Source organism: Microcebus murinus, chromosome 6 (genome assembly GCF_040939455.1).
Source record: "Microcebus murinus isolate Inina chromosome 6, M.murinus_Inina_mat1.0, whole genome shotgun sequence".
In the NCBI taxonomy this organism is placed as follows: domain Eukaryota; kingdom Metazoa; phylum Chordata; class Mammalia; order Primates; family Cheirogaleidae; genus Microcebus; species Microcebus murinus.
This window is the reverse complement of record NC_134109.1, coordinates 27,997,979-28,021,836: the sequence shown is the minus strand read 5'-3', so window position 1 is coordinate 28,021,836 and position 23,858 is coordinate 27,997,979. Positions and strand designations below refer to the sequence as shown.

Here is a 23,858-nt window from a genome sequence, read left to right as displayed (position 1 = left end):
TATCTGTATGTATATAGAAGTAAATATATGTCTATTTAACCTGACATTTGCCTTGATGAAAACATGTAAAACTTGAATATATTAAAAGGTATGCGATTTAAATTCACATAGTATGATATAAAGCTTAAAAATAAAATTGAAGTTTGATTTTTTAAATGACATGGGAAATCTGCATAAGAAAAAAGGATTAGAGCTTAATTACACTGAAAAGTTTTATACATGTCAGAAAAACAAAATAGAATTTTTAAAATACTTTTATTCATATACTTCTATTTGATAACTTCAAATTTAGAACACTTAGTATGAAGAACTATTCCATAACAAAGATTTGAAACGGGGAAATAGATTACTGTAAATGGGTCATAGCAACCTCCCCATGCAATTTATTATCTGTATCTTATATAGTGAAAAATTGATTTACACAGCTTCATAACTGCAGTATTTTTCTAACACCCCATTATGTAGTCTCAGAATACTTTTCAATTAAACTGATCCACATGTTTAAAGATGAGAAATTTGCATTGTAAAGTTGAGTAATAGCTAATAAATTCACATTTCTTTACATTAATATAAATCTGGAACAATTTACAGTAAACACAAACTATCCACAATATTAGTAGCAATATAACAATTCACATTTTTGCCAAAGACTTCCTATGAGCCAGGCCCTGCATTAAACATCTGAACATGCAATTTCACATTTAATTATCTCCACGGGAAGTGTCACTGGTTCAGGTGTTTTTCCACAACTGATGATGATGCTATGATGGCAGCTTGCCCTGAGCACTTGTGTCCAAACCTTTACCTGGCATCTTCGCCAACATGACCCACACCTGTATTGTAGCAGCTCATGGTGCTCCCTTGCACAATATTACAAATGTTACATGAATACGCAGGCCTGACTATCCCCACCCCCCAACCCCCAAAAAAGACAAACAAAAAGGTGGAACAGGCTAAGTCTTTACCACTCGGAGACACACCCATAAGACTCCCCTGGGACCAGGAAGCAGCAGTGATCTAGGTCTGAACTCAAGCTTCCATTCAGGAACTCAGAAGCGCCCCTCCAGGCCTAACTGCAGGAGGGCCGCCTCAGCCTCCTCCTCCTCCTCCTTGGCTTCCTCTTCCCGGATCTGCACCAACAACTGGAAGAGGTTTGGGGCCGGCCCTTCCGCAGCTCCAGTCAGCCACAGCTGCCTTCGGATGGCCCCGCTGTGGTTGGCCCCGGCAATGACCTGCTCCAAGCGCGCCTGGTTCACGTTATCTTTATCAATGGCCCCCTTCTCCACCACCTTCTGCAAGAGAGGCTCCAGGCGAATGACATAGGCAGATAACCTTTCACCCGGGTTCTGATAAGTATTCAGAAATCTGACCTGCGCATCCCTAGAGCTCTCCACACTCCCAAACACCTGCTCAAGGGCCTTCAGGCATTCGGCAGTGGTTATCCCAGGGTTGTTGGTCTTGAGGATGCGAATAACATCAGCAGCGGGGCCTCTAAGACTCTCCATCAACCGCCGCCTCTTTTCCACATCAGACACCTGCCACTCCTCGATGACCTCATTAGTGTGCTCCAGCCAGGGATCAAAGGTTTCCTCCCCAGGACCCGGGATGTCCCTCCCTGAGAACAGCGTCAGCTTCTTGTACCATATGGATTCAACAAGAGGCTGAATAACATTATCCAAAATATAGTTTAGCATCTCTGCTGGCATCTCTGGGCCTGGGGCCGGAGTAGGGTTCTGAAACCCAAGGACACGGGCAACATCTTGCACAGTCCACCCCTCTCTAGCTAGGAAGAGGTGCAACCTTTCTAAAAATTCAGCATCGGAAGTTGGGGGCTTAAAGACCACTTTCCAGAACCCTCCTTTGCCTGGCATCTCCCTGGGGATCGCGGCGTAATCCACAGCGCCAGTAAGCTCTAACAAGGCTGCTTTCGCATTCTCTTCCCTCCAGAACATTCTCCCAAGTACTCGATAGGGCACCTGGGGCATTGCAGCCCGGAGGGTCTCTTCGATTTCAGCCTCGTCACAGTTCACTGGGATCCCCCAGACCAGCAGAGCTCTCTGGGAGTTCACATCCATCCCCCTGCACCAGTCTTCCAACAGTGTCATCGCCATTTTCCCAACTATCAAGGGCGCCAATTCTACAAACACGGATTAGACGAAGGCTCACCGTGCTCTAGGACTTAGAACAATACCAACACTCCTGCCAAGTAGGCCCGAGGAAGGCTTCACGCAAACCCAGGGGACAAATGGCACCAGAGTCCTGCTCTCGCCCTGCACCCTGCCGCCCCAATCAGTTCGTCGGCGTGTCCTGGGAGCCGAGCCTCCTGATGCTCAGTCACGCGGGCGACGCCATCTTGCGTCTAGGCTAGGGGTCCGCCGCCTGCAGACAGAGCGTCGCGAAGCCTCAGGAAGGCGAGAGCGGGCGGGTGGAGAAGGCAGGCGCCGTCCGGCTGGAGAGCCGCCGGGGTGTGGTCGCGGGGCGTGGCCGCCTCCTCAGGCAGCCCGGGCGCTGGGCATTCGCTGCCGCTGGTGGGGTCGGTCAGGCGTTCGCGACCGGAGATCAGCCTTCAGGAGGTCGAGGAGCGGAGGTCTGACAGGACCGTGCCGTCCCGGAGGGAGAGACTGTCCCGAGGTCGCAGTGGCTGCAGTCAGGCCAGCCCACAAGCGGCTTCTTAGCGAGCTCTGGGGCTTCTCTGGTCGGCGAGGACGGCCAAGACCAAGGGCGGAGGCAGCAGAGGCGCAGGAAAGACGGCAAGGCCGGGCGCGGCGGAGGTGAGGGCGGGCGTGCGCAAGGGCCACAGCGGACTGCAGCAGCTCGGGCAGCACTGACGCCAGCTTGTGCCTCCCGCATCCAGCAGCCGGGTTACTGCCGCAGTGGCGGGCGGGGCCGGCCCGCCGGCGGCGTCCGCCCCGCCCTCGTGGCACAGTAGTGCTCGGGTAGCCATGGCAACGGTGTCCCGGACGACTGGAGGTCCGCGCGCTCCGGCGGCCCGCGGGGGTCGAGCGGTTGCCATGGTGCCAGCGAGGGGCTCGGGCACTCGTTTCTCTCTTGGCTCATTCCCTTTTTCTTATTTTCCAGTTTTTTACAATGGACAAATACTGCCAAACACTGTGTTTAAAAATAATCTAATTCTGAAGTGGATTTAAGACATTGTTGAAAATGCACCCATCACGGTGGACTTGAGTGCTCATTCAATGAATCTAGGCCACAAGAAAATATTCTCTTCAGCACCCCAGCTTCCCTGTTCCACCTCAACCCACCCTCCATATTTCATCCCAAGGAAGCTAAAATGTCAGAGTATGCCATTTGTGTATTTGTGTGAAATACTGAATTTAGACTTTTTGTCTTAAATTTTATAAAAAGCTTAAAAAATTTGTGTCAACTCAACTCAATCATTTTTCTTTTTTTTTGTTTTTTGAGACAGAGTCTCGCTTTGTTGCCCAGGCTACAGTGAGTGCCGTGGTGTCAGCCTAGCTTACAGCAACCTCAAACTCCTGGGCTCAAGCAATCCTGCTGCCTCAGCCTCCCCAGTAGCTGGGACTACAGGCATGCACCACCATGCCCGGCTAATTTTTTCTATATATATTAGTTGGCCAATTAATTTCTTTCTATTTATAGTAGAGACGGGATCTCGCTCTTGCTCAGGCTGGTTTTGAACTCCTGACCTCGAGCAATCCCCCCGCCCCCCAGAGTGCTAGGATTACAGGTGTAAACCACCTTGCCCAGCCTCAATCATCTTTGTAGTCAGGCAAACTCTAGCGGGATATTTCCCCTGTCCTGGCTGGCGTCACTGACAATGGGCTGGTAAAACAGAATTCTTATGGTTCAAAAATGTCCAGTAATCTCCTACAAGCAAAACAAGGCCTACTTATGACAGTTCCAGATGGGTAAAATCCCCACAAAAGAACACAGCATTCAAGTCTGAATTTTTAAAACCTTATTTAATAAAAGGTTTAAAGATACAGAACATTCAAAAGTAAATAAGTTACATAGGTACATTACAATCACATCAGCAAGATTCTCTTTAGTGTATTAATTTTTTCTTATAAAAAGCACACAAAAAATAAAATCTTCAGTCTGGTCTATCACAACTGTACAGCAAAAGAGGTAATATTTATATATATGTACACTATTTTAATATGTAACAGTCTTTTTAAAAAAGGGTGCCACAGGCAGCAAACTCACAAAAGGCAGTGTCTGATCATTTTTGTTTCAAAATAAAAGGAATATACTTATTTATATGCTATTAAAATATTTGTACACTAATTACAGACTGTCAAGGCTGTTCCTGTGCTCTGTCCCCTCCAAGGCCTTCAACTTGAGACGAGTAAGGAAAAAGTGAAACAGCTGCAAATTGTTAGAGGCAAATATTAACACAGCAAGATGTGGGGAGGACACAATTGTTTTATAATATGCATACTTCCTGTAAACCTAAGGAGTTAGGCTTGCCAGTCTGATAATAAATACCATCCCAGAAAAGTGAGCCCCAGTGAAAACATATTTAAACAGCTGAGGCTTGAGTATGTATTGTATTCCTCCTTCATCTTAACATCTGGCACATGAGAAGAAAGAGGTTAGGTCACTGAGGCAGTTAAATATAGGCAATCCCTTTAGACATAAGCAGCAAAAGATCTCTGTGCCAGGGGTGGAGGTGGGGCGGCGGAAGGGGCGGCGTGTATCTTAGTTGTAAGGGGGCTGCCAAAGGCATGGAGGACAGTAATGATGGCACTGTCTCCTTGGATGGGTAGAGACCTCAGAAGTGGTCTGGAACACAGGCACTAGGTCAGTTGCATACCCTTAGGTGAATGCGGATAGAGGCCAGGAGATAGATATGGTGAGATGGTATGCAGAAGACTTTATAAAGTTGGAGGTGTTTATCATTTAGCTTCTTAAAGCAAAGAGCTCTGAAGAGAAGGAAAAAACAACAAAAGATAAGCCTAATGTGTTCACAGGGAGAAAGCACCATTAAGGATATACCTATGCCAGCTTCTATAGCTGCACCTACTTTATTGGCAGGTCACTTGCCACAATTGCATCTGCCCTCTAAACATTTTAATTTTCACATTGCATTCTACATATAAATGAATCCTGGAGCATGAACCCTACCTAAATATGGTGTCTGGTGGGATTACAGACAGGTAACATCCTGATTTTCACCAGTTATTCACCTTGTCTGATCTTTGTGAGCTTAGAAGAGTTGGCTCATTTTCTTACTAAAAAAGATTTCCAAGTACTGGATGTTACCACTGAATAGAAGGGTCTCATATGAATGAAGGAGGTTTCTGTTATCACATGTCCATAAAGGGGCCTGAAACTAAATATGGTTTAAGTAGGAAAAACCTTGGGAAACATAAGTAGCACTTTGGGGCTAAGCTGCAAAGGCACTCATATAAAGTAACTTAGAAGAGAGCCTAAATTTGTTACCCTCCTGCTGTTAAAGGGTACACCAGATTTTTGAAGTTTTGGGGCACTGAGCTTGCAAAAGCCTATGGAGGACTGGGAAATTGCAGATCTAGGTAGTTATCCAGGAGTCTGGGGGGAGAATAATTTTGTCACTTCCATAGCTGGGATCCTGTAGAACCATATTAATGTATAAATGGATGCCGACCTAATTGTGCATAGTTTCAAAACAAAACTCCTTCTCCACTCCCAGTTACTGGCATGATGCCTTTAGGCTACCATATAAGGAGAGCAGAATAAATAGTTTTGGGCTCCTTCCTAACATACTGACCTGTCATATATGCATCCACTTAGAATTTCTTTTGCACAATTAAAGTTGAGTAATAGCAGAAAAATAACTCAGTCCCCCTATGGGACTGGCAAGTGAGGGGGCCTCCAGAACCTCTGTCCCTTTCATTTTAGTGACTCCATGCCAAATATGGCTTCTTCAAGCCAGACTCCAGGCCTGATAAACAAAACTAGAATTCTGGCCTCTTGCCAATCCCTCAGGCAATTTTAAAGTACAGCAGAGAAGGGGCAGCAGCAACCAATGCCTTTGATCTCCCTTGCTCCTGCTAGTCTTTATGTGGCTTTGGTGACACCCTCTACCTTCCCACCCCCTTTCAGTGCTACTACCATTCCTATCGGCAAGAGCTTCCAGAGCAACGAGTTGAGGGACCTTAGGGCCTTGGGAACTGGGGGTGGGGATAGGGATGTCAAGAAGGTGCCTTGTTTTGGGATAAATGCACTTGGGCCTCTGGAAAGCAGGAGGCCCCTGGTCCCTGAGAGGATGTTCGAAATTAAATATTAAGAATAAATAAATAGCTCCCAAATGACATAAGTCAAGGAATGAAGGCTCCTGTCCAATCTAGTTAGGAGACCTCCCTCTCCTAGGGAAGGATCCAGAAATCTCCAGCGTACAGAACTGGGGGCTGGGCTGTGGACATCAACATTGGATGGGGTGTGGTAGAGTGAGATGGCAGCTGCTGACGGCAGGGCAGAGGCAAACAGGGAGCTGGCACCAAGGAAGAGCAGGCTAGGTCTCTCCAGTACCTGCTCGAGGCTAAGCTCCCTTAGCAGCCTCCAGGACTCAAAGGTATTTGGCAAAAAAGTGGGAGGCAGGAAGAGCCAGGCATGTCAAAAGCTCTGTCAGGCCTAGCCTTGCAGCTTCCAGCCTCTGTACGTTTCTCTTCCCTGAAGTGGGCTGAGAGCTTTGGCCAAAAACAATGGCTCCCTCCCCAAACATTTGAGAAAACTTTCTAGCCTCAGCAGGGCTGCTGGCAAGCAGCAAAGGGATAGTACCTGTCTAGGCCTCCCTCCCAGGGAAAACGTAGCCACTCTGAGGACAGGTCACTGGAGCAGCTAAGACAGGCCTGGACACTGTAGTACAGGCATAGCACAAGTGTCAGGCTCTCAGAGATGGCCACTACACTCCTTAAAAGGGAGTCCTTGTTTCTGGGGTTTGGGGCAGGGCCTGTGCAGCCTTTGAGGTCCTCTGGGGAGGAAGAATAACATTGTAAGGAGGGTGAGCTTGTGCTTGGCTCACCGTGGCGTCTTCCTGGAGAGCGAGAGGAGGAGGGGAGGCAAAGAGGAGCGAAGAGCCTGCCCTGGGCAGCACAGCAGCAGAGATCGGAGTGTGAGAGGCGGCGGCGGTGGGGCCCCTCCAGAGGGGACCGGGACTCTCATGTTCCGGGAAAGCATGAGGACAAAGAGAACTGGATCCTGCAGCCCTTAACACTGCTCCTGGGGCCTTTATAAATAAAAGAGCCGTTTATTTCACTGTCTTAATTTGTTTTGCAGAGAAAGGTCCATGTGATTCTCTCCTCACTCCCTCCTGAGGTTCCAGGGTGTTTGCGGGCAGCGGTACAGGGGCCCGGGACCCAGAGAGAGGGCCCCCCCGCACTCAGCCCTTGTCGCCCGCGCCGCTCTCCTCCCGCAGGGCCTGCTGGTGCGAGGCGACCGCGGCGGCTGCGGCGGCAGCGGCCTCCTTCTCCCTCTGTCTCAGCGCCGCCGCCTTCTTCTCCTGCTCCGCGTGGCTCTTCATGTGGGCACTGCGGCTCTTCACCTTGAAAAACACCCTGCAGCCAGGAGGGAGCGCGCTCAGAGCAGGCCCAGCCCCAGCCCTCTGGGAACTGTCAGGGGCTCGCGTGCAAGCGCAAGAGTGAGGGAGAGTGCGCATGCATGCGCGCGCGCCCCTGTTCCCCTCGATGACGCCACAGCCCTAGAAACCCGCTGAGCCAATCATAAGACAGGCGAACGGGGCCAAGCCTTTCCCCTCCCCCACCCCGGCCCCGCCCCCCACCGCTCACCCCCTGCCCCGCCACCCAACTAGGTCGCCGTGAGGACCCCGGCTGGCCGTCTTACCTGCCGCATTTTTTACAAGGGAAAGTGTTCTCCTGATTTTGGGTCTTATTAAATGTCTCCGGTTTTTTCTTCTTTTCCGAAAAAGGTAGTGCCCTTCGTGACTTTCCTGCCCCCTCCCTTGGCTTCTCCGAGGCTTGGCCGCCGGCAGACCCGGGGGCGTTGGACTCATGGCTCCGGAGGATGAGGATGTCATTGGCCTGGAGACATACAAGGAGAGTTGAGTGATTTAGGGAAGGGAATTATGGGAACGAGGGGCCCTTAAAGGTCAAACACCATCCGCTTGTGTCCTTCCAGAGCCAGGGCACTGCCTGCCTCCTCGGAAGCCCATCGCCCATCTCGTCTTTGGTCAGCTCTCCCGTTTACAAAGTTGCTGCTACAGTAATTCTGTGGGACTGCTATGGGACTCCTTGATGCACACGACAGTGGACCTTGGCTTCTAAATTAATGAAGCACGTGTTCAGTTTTCTGTCATTTGGTCTATGCGTAGTCCATCAGGCCCCTGTGATGTGCTGGATGCTGGGGATACAGGGTTGACAGGCACCCCTGACCTCAGAAAGCTCGCAGTCTAGTTGAAGGGACAGATATGTGGGTAGCTAGCTCAGGACAACATGGCATGGGTGACGCTAAACTGAGGTGAAGAGCAGGAGTCAGCGCGGGTGGGGGCCCGGATGGCCATTAGAAATGATAAGTGTGTGCTCTGGGCCGCCTCTCAGGAAAGTGAGCACAGAAGCCAGTAGAACTTGGTGGAACGCATACATAGCACAGCTCTTGGTGCAGAGGAAGCAGACAGCTGTGTGTTTACAGATAGGGGGTCTGCAAGCCTAAGTGTACAACACATTTTTTTAAAAAAGACTCTGGCAGTAGCTCCTCAACACACCCCCTCCCCTCCCTCCCCCTTTCTGTGGGGCCTCTCTCTGGCAAGGAGCAGCTATTGCTGTAGCCTTGCTTCTTTGCCTCTGGTAGGTGGACAGAGCATTGCACTAGAAGTCCAATGACACTTAGCATCTCTGAACCCATTTCCCCATCCACAAAATGGGGGTTTATGGGATTATTGTGAGGAATTAATGAGCTAATGGAAATGAAAGTATTCTATAGAGATTATGCCTGAGAGCCATTATTGTTACTCCCATGGTCTCAGCTCAGTCTCAGACATTCTTGTCAGGGACGCAGCTCTCTCAAGGGGAGCCCTCTCCCCAGTGTCCCACATATCTACTAGGTTTTCACAAAGCCTTTTTTCTCTGAATTTCAGATACAGAAGCAGTATAGTATAAAAATCAATAGCAGACTCTGGAGTCAGGCTGCCTACTAGCTGTGTTATCTTGGGCCTCAATTTCCTCATCTGTAAAATGGAAATAATAATTGTGGATTAAATGAGTTAACAGCACAAAGTACTCCATATACTACCTGCTATTATAAGATGTTGGGTATCATTGCATTCCTGCTCTGCCCTCCTCCCACACCCCTAGGCCCAGCTCCTCCCTCCTCCTGGCCCTGGGCTCAGAGAATGGAGGTCACACTTACCGACTCATTGGCCTGTAGTGTCTGCGTGGCTTTGACAGCTGCTGCCCGCCGGCTGCGCTCTCGCCCCTCTTCCTGTTCCCCCTTCTCCTGGATCTCTGGCTCTTCCTCCTCCCCCTCCTTCCTGGGCTCTTTCACTTCCCTCTTGGGCTCCAGCCTCTCTTCACTTAGGGGTTCTCTTCTGGGAGGAGGCACCCTTGGGAACTTCTGGGAAGTCTACAGGGGACAAGAGCAAGGTCAGTGAGCCTAGAGCTCAGTCACACTGCCATAGTACACCGATTCTGACCTGGCCAGGGATTCCCTAGCCCCTTGCTGGTCCTGCTTGCCTGGCCTAGCCCAGCACAGCCTTCTGTACTAGGACTATGTCCCCAGTCACAGTCCTCCCATGGCTAGTATGCCTGGGCACAGAAGGAGAGTCATGAGCCTTGGGAACCCACAGGGTTAGACAGAGCATTTGAGATAGAGCCAGGGGCAGGAAGGGAGTATGCCAAGCGGCTTGGTGAGACTAGAGCTCCAATTCCAAACTATCTTTGTAATGCTTTCTGTATCTCCACCACTTTCCCATCTATGAAATTAGCATCAAATCACACTCCCTGTTTAGAGTAGGTGTGTCACCAAGTGTGCACTTGTAACCCTGAGATGATGTTAGGTAGATACATTGACACAGAACTAAATAACATTCACTTTTCAATTCTCTTTTGATCCTGATTATATCAAGGACAAAGTCTCTGGTTGGTGTTAATGTGTCTTATACTTCTCTAGACTTGATAATCTCTTTAACAGAGAGGTCAGGCTTCAGTCTTAAAGCCTTGGCAGGTAACACAGTATCTGGCTAGAGTTTAATAACACTGTTTGGTTTTCATATATATATTTATTTTACCAGTACCTTCTATTTATGGCAAACAATACTAGTTTTCTAGTTATGATTATGATATAAAGCTTCCTTTCTAATTGAGTAAAAAATGAGTTGATTTAAAGAAAAATATTAAGTAACAGCACAGGTGGTATATGAATACAACAAAAGCAGTAATGGTAGGATGCAGACATAACAGAAATCATAGAGGTGATATAAGAATAACTGAAGTTTAGGAAACAGTGTTAGAGGTCTGCTATGAGGAGACAAGTTGATGCTGGCACAAATCCTGTGCAAAATTCTCCAGTGTTCTGCCTGAACACGATGTATTATTACTATGTCATTGGTAGTATAGAGAGGGGAACCCAAAGGGCTAGGACATTAGCTCCTTGGGGCTGTCAGGGACATTGCATTCCTCTACCTGCTCTCCACAGACTCCTGGAGAGTGTGGCCTTAGGCTCCCAGCTGGCACTGACCCTAGGCCCAGCCCAGGTTCTAGGGAGCTGAGGTTGGGTAAGGAGTCACCTTAATATCCACTTCAACCTCTTCCTGGGCTGACTTCTCGTCACTTGTATCCACATCCCCAAAGGTTAGAGTCCCGTTGCGGCCGATTTTCACCTGCTTCTTGTAGGTGTAGTAGAACTCCACGCACTGGGCCACGGTCTTGGTCTGGATCTGGTTTAAAGCCAAAACTGAGGTCAGAACACCCTGGGTTGGCTCGCCTTCCTGGAGATAATCCAGCCTTTCCCGTTCTTGCATATCCCCCTTAACTTCCGGCCAAAAACTAAAGCCAGTCAACCCAGTAAATATAAGCATTTCTCTAATACCTGTTCCGTGACAAACTACTGATCAATGCTTCCATACTATTTAAAATAAATGAATAAATAAATACAATAAGCTATGAAGGACAATACTGGAACGACTGGGAAGATGTGAATATGGATTACATATTAATATTATTGTATCAAATTTCATAGGTGGGTTTAATGGTACAGTGGTTTTGTAGAATGTACTTGTTTTTAGGAGATAGATGCTGAAATCTTTTGAGTCATGACAGGATGTCTATAACTTACTTTTTTTTTTTTTGAGACAGAGTCTCACTCTGTTGTCCGGGCTAGAGTGCGCTGGCGTCAGTCCAGCTCACAGCAACCTCAAACTCCTGGGCTCAAGCAATCCTTCAGCCTCAGCCTCCCAACTAGCTGGGACTACAGGCATGTACCACCATGCCCAGCTAATTTTTTCTATATATTTTTAGTTGGCCAATTAATTTCTTTCTATTTTCAGTAGAGACGGGGTCTCGCTCTTACTCATGCTGGTCTCGAACTCCTGACCTTGAGCGATCCACCTGCTTCGGCCTCCCAGAGTGTTAGGATTACAGGCGTGAGCCACTGTGCCAGGCCTATAATTTACTTTTAATGATTAGATGAAACAGAGAAAGAAAAATAGTGTGTATGTATGTATATGTTTAGATACAGACAGAGAAAGAAAGAAAAAGCAAATGTGGCAAACATTAACACTTGGTAAATCTAAGTGAGGGGTAAATGATTGTTCATTATACTGTTCTTTCAATTTTTCTCTAAGTTTGAAATTTTTCAAACTAAAAGGTTAAGGGGAAAATGTCTGGGCACCATTCACATTCAACACCAGCCCCAACCTGGCAATATAGGTAATATTGTCTGCCTCATCAATCCAGGCAAACACTTTCACTCCTCTCCTGACAAGTGAGGACAGAGAAATGTTACTGTGTCCTATGTAGGGGAGGAACTCAAGGAAAACTAACAAGAAAGCCCTGGAAAACCTGCAAAGGAAGCAAAAGGCCCAAGTCTTGCTCCTAACTCTGCTACCAAATGGCTATGTGGCCTTAGGCAAGTCACTCACCTTTCTAATTTCAGTTGTTCATGTGTAAATAAGTGGGATAAATTAAGACTAGATCTCCAGGGGCTCTCAAGCTCTAAAATTCTAGCCATCTCATTTCATAAATCTATGGGTTTAGTTTTTGGACTACTTTCCTACACAGAGGCTGTTTTCTCTGACACCACCCCCTGTCACCCCACCCCCACAAGCTCTCAGACTGCTCAACCACTGCTGGGCTGGGAGCTCCTGTCCATAGGGCCCAGGGGTCAGTGCAGGTTCTCTCTGCCTGAGGACAGACATGATTCCTCTCGCAGGAATGACCAAGTCACATATTTATTAATTAGATTGTTTATACTTTTAGTGTCAATTCTCTCTGACCATTTCACTGACTAATGGTCTGCACTTTTCATTAGGCATTAGAGGTGCCTCAGTGAATTTCATGAGCATGTACTTGGCCATGTACTTCCCAGCAATATTGCCCAATCAGGGAACAAAGTATTAACAAAACACAGCAAAAGACTGTCCTCACAACAGGGCGCTCATAGAATTCATCAGCACTTAATCTAGTCCCTAGGGCCATTCCCAACACAATCTACAATCCTAGGAAGAGCCAATTCTTAGAAGTGTTTTTTCCTCTGCCTTCCACACAACTCACCCTCCCCATCCCCCCGGCCCCCAGATTTGTGAGACAGGGCTGGAAAAATGCAATTCCTTGGATTAGCAAAGCACTCTATTCTTCCAAAAGAATAAGGAGAGAGACAAGATAAATCTAGGGAACCTAGGCTTGGTCAGCTGAGTTCCTGGAAGGAAGCCTTGGGCCAGACAGGAAGTGCACAGAGGTTCCCTAGGTCTGCTACACAGGTACATACTGGATCCCAGTTCCTCTCACCCTAGGGTGCCCTTCTTCCCATCTAGTTCTCTCGCAGATTTTAAGTCTGATGCCACAGGGACTGATGCTCATTTAGGCCTCCTTCTGGGTTGAGACCCCAGAGCATGGCCACACCACACTAACGTGGGAGAAGGGTGCTTAGAACCAATAGGGAAAAAAGCCCAAATCTTTCCCCCTTCTTGTTTTGTTTAAAAAAATCACCCCTGAGCCTACTTAGTGGCATTGACCTGATACTTTTTTCTTTTTTTTCTTAAGGAGTAGGGGTCTTGCTATGTTGCCCAAGCTGGACTTAAAACTCCTGGGCTCAAGGGATCCTCCTGCCTTAGCCTCCTGGGTAGCTGGGACTATAGGCGCAGGCCACTGTGCCTGCCCTGACTGCTTTTTAAGAGTGCTTGGACACTGGGAGCCCCAGGGTCACTCAGGCAGCTCCTGGTGCTCGCTTGCCCCCAAAACAGAGCATTGCTCACCAGCTTCTGGACCAAGAAGAAATCCTTCTTGTAGATGGCAATGCCCTTGTTGAACAGCTTCCTCTCAGCCATCTTCCACTGGTCGGAGCCTACCGGGCAAAGAGGGAGCAGTGAGGTGAGGAGGACCATGAACACTGGGCAATCCTGACTAGCAGGAAGTGTGAGGCCACCCACCCACAGTCTCTGCAGCATCAGAGCCAGCTGCACGTCCTGCTTCTGCCACTCAGTGGCCATGTCACTCAGAGCCTCGCTCCCCTTGTTTGTGAAATGGGCACTAATAATAGAACCTAGCTCACTAGCTGTGGTGAAGACTAAATGAAATAACGCATGTGAAACCCTTGGTCCTCTGCCTGGTGCAGATGAAATGTAGCACTAACGAGGATCAAGAACAGTGGCTGCTAGGATTATGCAACTTGGTCGATGTCCCCCTTGAAATACAGTGCCCAGAACGGGATGTGCACTCCAGGGGCCATCTAAGTTCCAGGTACCTGATGCCAATTTGGATGGCACAGGCCTGGCTTCCTGTCCTTGCACCTGTGATCTGGACTTTTTTGCCTTGATGGGCTCTCACCTGTCTACCCCCTTCTCCATTCCCCTCCAGGGTACAGGAAGCCCCTGGAGCACTACCCCAGCTTTAGTGCCAGTTCCCTCCCTCTGGCTCTTGGCTTATCTGCCTCCCACCTCCCGCCCTCCAACCCAGGGCTGTGACTCGGCATCAAGCAGGGCCCCAATGATGCTGGAGACCTTCTGAGGCTCCAGGCCCCATGCCCACCCCAACTAGACCCACCTGTGTAGTGATAAGTTGCCAGTGGGTGGTTGTGGGGCCGCAGGGGCTTCTTCAGTAGCAGCTTATTCAGCGTTTCCTACAAAGCAAGTGAGGGAAGGTGAGGGTCTGCAGGGGTCTCAGTGGTGGACTGAGCATCCCAGGCCCTGGCAAAGGCCAGAGGACCTCTACAGGCCTCTAAGTAGGATAGGCACTTACTCTTGCCCCTTTAACTGCTGAGGGACAAAAGGTCTGGCAGGATGGCAAGGTCATGGCAGGTGGGGATGCTCAGGGCACAGGGCCTCCACAACCTCCTCCTTGGTCAGACCCTCCTCTTGGCCTCCAATCTGCATGCCAGAGGCCTAGCTCCTGGGCAGCAGACATGGGTCCAAGCCAACTTCCCTGGGAGACCCTCCCTCCACCAGGGGTGCCATCTCACCAGGATGTCTCCCCTGGACTCGTGCAGGCAGTGCAGGGCCAGCTCCTGGTTGGTGCCAGCTCCAGGGAAAATGCTGGAACAGGCAGCTGTCAGCAGGTCTTCCACTGGATTCATGGGAGCAGAAGGAGGGAGGAGAGAAAACCCCGTTCAGGGCTGGGCTGGGCTGGGCTGGCGTGCACATCCACCCACCAGGCTGCCTCGCTTGCTGGTTCCCAGGTCCCTCCTCACCTTGTCTCTGCTTTTCGCGGCTACTCTCTAGGTCCTCCCATGGCTGCCACACCAAGTCTGCCTTGTGGGGGTCTGCAGCTGCCAGGGCGCGGTCCCTCATCAAGGGGATTTCTGCTTGGAACCGGGAGCCCACGTTGATACGTCTGTAGGGGTGGAAAGGCTAGGAGTGAGGCCGCTCCCTGTGGGGATGGAGAGTCTGTCTCCCCAGAGATGAGAAGATGAGGGGTAGCTGGCAGAGGCAAGGCCTCAGCTGGGTATAGGGTATCTGGCTTCTGGGGGACTGTGAGGACAGCCTGGCCCCTCATACCACCAGAAAGGCAAGCAGCAGAGATTGGAAGGGGGAGAAGCTGCTCTAGGTTTACAGATGGGGAAAGTCTCTTGGACCACTCTCCCAACTCTCCTAGAGAGAAATCCAAGCTGAGCTGGTTCTTTCCATTCCCTGCAACTTTCACACAGAAGCAGGGTGGGGACAGCAAAGCCTAGGGCCGAGCGCAGAAGCCCAGAGAGGACTCGGCAGGACCCTCATCTTGTTCCCAAGGCCCGCGTGCATACGCTGAACCAACGTGGCCACCCTTACGCCATTGGCGAGAGGCAGGGCTGTACTTACGGCTCGATGCTCACTGGAGTGGCCTCCCCCATCACAGACAAGACGGGCGGGGTGACTTCGGTGCTGTCTGTGGGACAAAGAGCAGGTTAGTAAACGGCACCCTCCTTCCAGCAAAGTGCCCCCAATGCTAGGTGGCTGTCCTATAGTGCAAGAGTCACAATGGTGACTCACACTTGGAACTCAGGTGCCCTGAGTCCTGGCTCTGCAGCCTGTTAACTGTCATGACTCAGGCCCTTCACTAAATGTTTGGGTGTCTCAGTTTTCACACCTACAAAAAGGGGCTGTTACTACCTATTTCCTAGGGTTAAGGTGAGGACTGAATGAAATAATTCACAGAGACCGGCACTCAATAAATATTAACTGTTATTATTATTACTACTACTACTAAAACCACGTCCCTGTCCCTAGAAGCTCCTACACTACAGAAGTAACTGTAACATAAAACTATGGTTTCCTAGTAAAGAGGCTGAAACTTTGGGCACACTGGGGAAGTGGTGAAGGATCCCACTGGTTTTCTTATTTTATTTTTTTGAGACAGAGTCTCTGTTGCCCACTGCAGTGGTATCGTCATAGCACACTGCAACCTTGAACTCCTGGGCTCAAGCGATTTTCCTGCCTCAGCCTCCCAAGTAGCTGGGACTACAGGCACATGCCACAATGGCCGGCTGATTTTTCCAATTTTTGTAGAAACAGGGTCTCGCTCTTGCTCAGGCTGGTCTCTAATTCCTGGCCTCAAGCAATCCTCCCGCCTTGTTCTTCCAAAGTGCTCAGATTATAGGCACAAGCCACCACACCCGGTCCCCACTGTTTTATAATTATCTTCTCACTTCCTGTCTGGATTTTCTGCCTCAGTTTCCCCCAGGCTAATCTTCTTAAGGCCTCACATGATCAAGGCACTCCCTTTTGGAACGTGGATAAACCCTGAAATCCTCCGTTCATGGTTCCAGGCGGTTCTCCCTTCCATCTATACCTCCCCTCACCCCCGTGCCCGGACCTGGGTCCTAGCACACTGCTTCCCTCACAGCCCCTCACTCTGCCCGCACAGCCCCACACGCAGCCTTTGCACCAGTCATTTCCTCTGCCTGCCTGGCTTGCTCTCTGCGCAGTTCAACCTCCGCTCCAGCCCCACCCCCTCATGATTGCTTTCCTCGCCATCCCCGGCTAGCAGCCTCTGCAGGCTTGGGCTGCGTGTCAGCTGCACTCGCTGGCTGCAGATCCCACGCTGCTGGGAGCCTCTGTGTTTTTCTGACTCCCAGGCTTTCATGTCAACTCCCTGATGGCCCTGTACTCTCTTTAGAACAGACCATGGTGTCCCATACATTCTTGGAACCCTCACAGGATACAGTTCAACGCTTTACACCCAGGTGCTCGGTAAATACTCATGGACAGACTGACCTCTTCCTTGCTGCCAGTCTAGTCTCTACAGTGACTTCTTCCTGCTCAGCCCAGCCAGGGAGAAAAGTCTCCCCGCAAGAGGGAAGCAGGAGGGCCAGAGGCCAGCCAGCCTAGAGCAAACCATTTCTCACCACAGACACCAGGGGGCACCAGAGAGCCACACCATGGGTGAGGTCAGGGTCAGAGGTTAATTGGGTGAAGGCACCCAGGAGCTACCCCCACTTAATCCTCTCCACCACCGTAAGGGACAGGATTATCCCATTTTTCAGAGGAAATGGGATCCTTTTGTGGAGGAGGCAACACATTTCAGCAATACACCACGCAAGGCCAGCCCAGTATTTCCAGACTGTCTGCTCTCAGCCTAAGTGGCTGTCTCAGAGACGCAGGAGACCAGATCTGCCACACAGGATTAAGAGCAAACATGATGTGAGGGGCTTCACGTGTGCTGATGCCTCTGATCCTAAGAGGTGGCGATTAGGGTGAGCCACAGGAAGCTGCTACTTGTGGATCCAAAATAGTTGAATATTGGCAATTTCATCATCAACCAAGTACTGCTGATATCCCCATCTTAATACTAAAGAAACTGAGGCCCCGTGAATTTAAAGGACTTGCTCAGGTGGGTGTAATCATAAATGGTGGGACTGAAATTTGAATCCAAGCAGTAGGGCTGACCCACCCCCTCTTCTAGAACCAGGACAACTTCCTTCTCCATGGAGCCCCTTCTCCTGCAGGGTTCCTGCCCAATTCGTAAGCTGAGCCGCCACCTGCCCAGTGCCCCATCCCCACCCCCATGGCTGCGGAGGGGGTCACTCACTAGACCGGAGCAGGGTGCGATGGGCACTCTTCGGCGTGATGGGAGGGGGGGCCGGGATGCTGCTAGTCGATATGATGGCATTGAAGTAGAGGCCAGAGCCTTCCCGCACGGGACTGAGGATGGGGGGTGGCGTGTAGGGGGGCAGTTCAAAGCTCCGCTCGGAGGGGTGATCTGCCAGGCGGACAGGAGATCGAAGGTGGCTCTGGTATGGGGTGATGTTGGAGTAGACGGGTGGGGCGATGAAAGTGCCGGCCTTGGTGGGGATGATCAGAGGCTCAGGCCTCGGCCGCTGCTTTGGTTTCCGCACAGAAGGCTCCCCTTCCAACCTGACATTCATGTCCTCAGCCTGGAGAGGAAAGAGAACAAAGAGGCTCAGCCAACTCTGTCCCGGGGAAACTGAAGTCTTGACCACAGCTTGCCAGTCTCATCTTTGGAACTCAGTCTGCCCACCACTCCCACCAAGGTAAGCCTGAAAAAGGGAGCAGCTCCAAAAGCCCTTCTTATCGTCTCTTCTGGGGAAGGGTTAGCAAACTTTTACAGTAAAGGGCCGGAGAGTAAATATTTTCAGCTTTGTGGGCCACATGCCCACAAAGTCTCTGTTACATATTCATCTTCTTTCACTTTTTCTTTTTTTAAATAATCCTGTAAAACTGTAAAACCACTCTCAGCTCTGGATTTGGCCACCAGGGCACAGTTCCCCACCATGCTGTAAAGTATGCGACAGGGCCGGAAAGCAGTGGTTAAGGGACCTGGCTTTGGAGCTGGACTGTTCGGGTTGGGATCTACTGCACTTATTGCCACTCAAAATGACTCAATCTCTCAGTGCATCTTCATTTTTAACACAGGAATAATAAGTGCCTACTTAATGAGGTAGCTATGAGGATGACATAAATTAATACATGGACATTATTGAGAACATTACCTGGTACTTAGCAATTAATCAGTAAATACTGGGCTGTTAACCACTACTTAAACTCCACGCTCTGCAGTAGATGGAAGCCCCTACTATGTGCCAAGACCTGAGTTAGGCATGGGACCCACAGACATGGGACAATGAAACAGACAGTCCCTGTCCTTGCAGAACTTCTTTTCTCATAGTATCGGTCCTGTAAAGACAGACTAGCCCACTCATGCTGTCATCAAAAGTTAGCCCTCCCAGCTCCCACTTCTCCCTGCTTGGTAAGCCTCATGGTCCTCCATACAGAATAGAAAGCATGGCTATAAGGGAACAGAGGCTTTCCCTTGCTCCATCCCTATACTCTCAAAAGGCAGAGAGTGGCCCTACAGGGTGGGTACTCAGTACAACAGGTAAGGCTGGCCATGTTGACTGAGTGGCCCTGGGGACAATGGGCTCTCTCTCCTCACGGCTCTAGCTCCCATAACACCTTCCAGCAGACAGCCCGACTCTCTGAGGCCGTGGCCATGTGCTTCACCCATTTGTGCCCTCTTTACCCTTCTACAGATTAGGATGAGATGAAATTGTTCATTCTTCCACCCTTAGGGGAACAATATGATTGCACAGAAAAAATACAGTGGAGCCAAAGATGTCCCAAACTTACTAGATAAGAAATCCAACATAAACTCAGCTAGCTGTGATGATTTTAACAAGGGATTTAAACTAGTTTGAATATTTGACAGTATTTTTCGTGTTAATTTTTTAGGTGTGGTAATGGTATTGAGATTATATTTTAAAAAATTACAAAGTCTATGTATTTAATATTTCAGATACAAACTGAAGTATTTATGGATGGAAAAATACAATGTTTGGGGTGTGCTTCAAAATAATCCAGTGGCAGGGAGAAGTAGCGATATAGGCGAAACAAGATTGGCTGTATTTTGATAACTGTGAAAGCTGGGTGATGGCTAAACGTTGGGATTCATTATACCACTCTCTCTACTTTAACATATGATTGAAAATGTCTGCAATACAAAGAAAAATAAATAATGAACTAAATAAACAAATAACAAAAAACACACTTCCCCCCAAAAGCGTAGTATAGCGAAAGCACTCACAGGCAAGCATTCACAGCTCTGCCATTACTTGGCCGTAAGGCTGGGTCAGTCTCTTGTTTTTTCTGGACTTAGTTCCTCATCTACCTCATCTATGAAATAGGAGTGTTGAGCTGTGTAGTTGCTCAGGCTCTTCTTGCCCACTCTCAGAACAAGCTTCCCAGGCCTCTGGCCTCTACCAAAGCTTTCCCCCAACCAGAAAACAAGACCCCAGAGAGCAGGGACCGTGATGCCCATGATAATCTTGTAGCACCCCTTCCTGTTACAGAGGGTAGACATGTAGGCCAACTCTCCAGCCCAGAGTAACTAGAAAATCTGGACTCAATGTAAAAAGCACATTTCTAAAGGTATCAGAGAGCAAACAGGTTGGCAAAGAATTAAAGAGCCAAGATCCAGGAGAAAAAAAGAAAACCAAAGAGATGAGCCTAGCATTTGGAGCTGTATTTTCCCTAGAGGTGGATGCCATTACTGGAAGAGGCGACTGAGAGGCTGAGAAACTGAGTAGAGCTATTAGGAAATTCAAGGAGCTTACACAATAAAAACTGAAGATCAGGGCTGGTTAAGGAAGGAAAGGTTGGTAAACTTCCAGGCAGTGGATTGGGACTCCAAAAAGCTACATGTCAGAATAAAAGTGAATCAGAAGTAGGCTAGTCCTTACATGGAATAAAGCCCAGCCTCAAAGCATCTCATCTTAACCTCTGATTAAACTAAAGTGATTCAGGCTTGCCAGTGCCCTTTGCTACAGAAGCAAAGACAAATCCTCTCTGGAAGAGAACATCACCCAGGGTCTTTAATGACCTCAAATAAAGGTATTTTTATTAAATAAAATAATAAAGATATAATTACCTATATTTTTCATATATACTGTCGGACATTCCATAAAAATTAACCAGATACACAAGAAAACAAAATGTGATGTGAAAACAAGACATAATGGGTAATAGAAACATGTAATAGAATAGACATAATGGGTAATAGAACACAATAACAGAGTTATCAGACACAGACTTTAAGAAAACTATACTTAATTTATGCAATAAAATAAAAGGCAAGGTTGAGAATTTCATCTAAGAACTAGGAATTCTAAAAATGAACCACATAGAAAGTTGGTAATTGAAAAATAAAATAACTAAAAATAAGAACTCAATGAATAAAATAAGAACTTAAAAGGGGCTGGGCACAGTGGCTCACGCCTGTAATCCTAGCACTCTGGGAGGCTGAGGTGGGAGGATTGCTTGAGGTCAGGAGTTCAAGATCAGCCTGAGCAAGAGCAAGACCCTGTCTCTACTAAAAATAGAAAAATTAGCTGGGCATGGTAGTGCCTATAGTCCCAGCTACTTGGAATGCTGAGGCAGGAGGACCGCTTGAGCCCAGGAGTTTGAGGTTGCTGTGAGCTAGGCTGATGCCACGGCACTCTAACCAGGGTGACAGAGAGTGACCCCGTCTTAAAAAAAAAAAAAGAACATAATGAATGGGTTTAACAACATATTCGGCACAACCCAAGAGAGAATTAGTGAAATGAAAAGATAGGTCAGATTGAAAAAAAATGGAAAATATAGGAAAATGCATGACAGATATATAGATATGGTGGAAAGGTCTAACAAATGTGTCATGGAGTCCTAGAAGAGGAAAGAAAAATGGAGCAGAAAAAATATTCAAAAAGCACCAAAACTCTAAACAGGATAAATATTATACAAAGAAAAACATTATTCAAGTATAACACAACTGTTGAAAATCAAAGACAACAAAAACAAAATTTCTGGGAGGCCAAGGTGGAAAGATTGCTTGAGCTCACAGGAGTTTGAGACCAGCCTGAGCAAGAGTGAGATCCCATCTCTACTAAAAATAGAAAAAAAATGAGCAGGGCCCCATGGTGAGTGCCTGTAATCTCAGCTACTCAGGAGGCTGAGGCAGGAGGATCACCTGAGCCCAGGAGATTGTGGTTGTAGTGAGCTATGATGATACCACCACATTCTAGCCAGGGCGACAGAGTGAGACTGTTTAAAAAAACAAAAAACTAGGCTGAAAGCCTGGGCAACAGAGTAAGACTCTGTCTCAAAAACAAACAAACAAAACCCCTAATCATGAAAGCAACAAGATAAAAAGGGACTTTACATTAAAAGGAACTACAATATAGCTTATAGTGGTTTCTCAACTGTAAGAGCAATGGATGCCTGAAGACAGTGGAATAATATCTTTAACATGCCAAAAGAAAATAACTCCCAACCTAGAATCTCTACTCAACAAAGTAGATAATCCTTTAATCCTTCAAAAATTAAGATGAAACAAAAACATTTTTAGATAATCAAAGACTAATAAAATTAATCGCTAACAGGCTCACACTAGAGGAAATACTAAGGGATGTTCTTCAAGCAACATGTATATAAATGATCCAAGATGGAAGCTTAAAGACATGAGAAGAAATGAAAGCAACAAAAATGGTAACTTTCGGGGTAAATTTAAAATGAATAACAACTGAACAAAATAACGTTATAATGTCCTGTTGACGTTAAAATATACACAGAATGAAAATACTTGTTAATGCCACAAGTTAAGGATTGGTAGAAAATAAAGTATTGTAAGAACTTTGGATTGTCCAGGAAGCTAGCTTATATTAGATTTCAATAAGCCAAGGATGAATGTTTTAATCTCTAGCAGCACTCCTCAGAGAACTAGTATACAACATCATGTTGTATACTATAAATATATATAAATTTTGTTAGTAAATAAATAGAAAGATATAAACTGTATCAATGCTCTAATTAAACAACTGGACAATAACAAACCCCAACTATATGCTGCTTGAAAGATACACCTTAAATAGAAGGATACAGAAAAGCTGGCAGTAAAAGGATGGAAAAAGATATGCCCTGCAAACTTTAACCAAAGAAAGCTAAATATCAAAAGGCGAAAAGAATATTTAAGATACAAAACTTAAAATAAAAAGAAATTTCATAACAGTAAAGTATCTAATCCAGTTTTAAATACGTATGCACCTAATAATATTGCATCCAAGTGTATAAATCAAATAATGACAGAACTAAAAGAAAAAGTAGACAAAACCCTCAATCTTAGTGTGAGATTTCAAGATACACATCCCAACAGTTGAGAGTGCAAGCAAACATCCCCACCTCCCAGTACCTAGAATAGGGCCCGAACCATATTAGGGACCCAATCAAAATTGGCTGACCTGAAATGGTGATTTACACATCCTAGATTTTCCAAGACAGTCTCAATTTCAAGTATAAAACTGTCCCACTGTCCCCCATATGTACATTTGTCCAGAAGTTTGTTTTGGAAAATGAAAATAGCATCTCCATGGGTTCCTTCAAACCCTTTTACACTGCCATGTTCTCCTTTTTCCCATAGGGTCCTAGGCCCAGGAGCACTCAGGTACTAGAGGTTTCTGGATGGGCAAACTCTCATACCTGTGCTGGAATATCTGTGCCGGGAATGCGGGTCGACCGCCTGCGGGTGACAATGACTGATGGCTTATGCTCAGTGGGGTTCTGTTCAGGACCCTTCCCGTCCTCATCAACACCTCCAGCTTGGGCTGCCTCAGTTGGGTCCACAGACCGCACAGGCACAGACACTGGGATGATGAGAGGTCCCATCCCGCTGTCTTCTCGAGCTCGCTTGGCGGCTAAGGAAGGCTCAGAAAACTCCACCCCACATTTGGTAGTTGAGGCTAGTACACTTTTCCGCTTTTCCTCAGAGCCGCTGGCATCCTGGAAAAGAGGGAGATGGGAAGAAATTGAAGGGAGGTTTAGAAGATAAGTCCTGATTTGCTGACGTATCAAAGGGAAGACCCCCCCACACACACACTCTCATTTAATCCAGGGACTCAAACACCCACAGTGGCTCCCGAAGGTGTGACAACCTGGCCTTTTCCTGACCACCTTTTCTCCTACCACATTCCCCAAAACTCTCCATAACCTCCCTTCTGCCAGGTCCTGTCATCCTCCAGGTGGCCATCTCAGGCCACAAGTGGCTTACAGATACGTTTCGTTTGACCTGCACCGTGGGTGGCACATGAAATCGTATCTAAATATTCAAAAAATATCTCTGCAAAGAAAAGTAAGCAAGAACCCTGTGGCAAGGTGGAGGGTGGTCTTGGTACTATTTCCCCACAGGCAGCTCTGGCTACGGTAAAGTCCTGCAGCCTCTTCCATATGAGCCCGACGCCCCCTGCCAGGCCTGGCCTCCACCCTGCACCAC

The 23,858-nt window shown here is 47.9% G+C and overlaps 2 protein-coding genes across 3 annotated transcripts in view; both read right to left on the bottom strand.

The window, feature by feature from the left end:
• Positions 1-228: 228 nt before the first annotated feature.
• PNMA1 (PNMA family member 1) lies at positions 229-3,326 on the bottom strand. The gene has a single exon (XM_012741535.3). It carries the CDS (start codon positions 2,109-2,111, stop codon positions 1,050-1,052), a length of 1,062 nt encoding a protein of 353 aa, XP_012596989.1. The 5' UTR covers positions 2,112-3,326; the 3' UTR covers positions 229-1,049.
• Positions 3,327-7,189: 3,863 nt separating this feature from the next.
• The window catches only part of MIDEAS (mitotic deacetylase associated SANT domain protein), a 61,786-nt gene continuing 45,117 nt past the window's right edge, over positions 7,190-23,858 (bottom strand). For both annotated transcript variants that reach the window (XM_012741576.3, XM_012741586.3), the window contains exons 3-13: positions 23,069-23,368; positions 17,631-17,976; positions 15,422-15,488; positions 14,815-14,957; positions 14,587-14,690; positions 14,172-14,247; positions 13,385-13,473; positions 10,700-10,849; positions 9,325-9,537; positions 7,804-8,000; positions 7,190-7,517 (exon numbers count right to left, since the gene is read on the bottom strand). In XM_012741576.3, the coding sequence (XP_012597030.2) occupies positions 7,343-7,517; positions 7,804-8,000; positions 9,325-9,537; positions 10,700-10,849; positions 13,385-13,473; positions 14,172-14,247; positions 14,587-14,690; positions 14,815-14,957; positions 15,422-15,488; positions 17,631-17,976; positions 23,069-23,368 (1,860 nt within the window). In that variant the 3' untranslated portion in view covers positions 7,190-7,342. The remainder of the gene's footprint in view (positions 7,518-7,803; positions 8,001-9,324; positions 9,538-10,699; positions 10,850-13,384; positions 13,474-14,171; positions 14,248-14,586; positions 14,691-14,814; positions 14,958-15,421; positions 15,489-17,630; positions 17,977-23,068; positions 23,369-23,858) is intronic.

What these genes read in the sequence shown, in the direction of transcription:
- PNMA1 (XM_012741535.3), bottom strand. Translation starts at nt 2,111, where the DNA reads ATGGCGATGACACTGTTGGAAGACTGGTGCAGGGGGATGGATGTGAAC.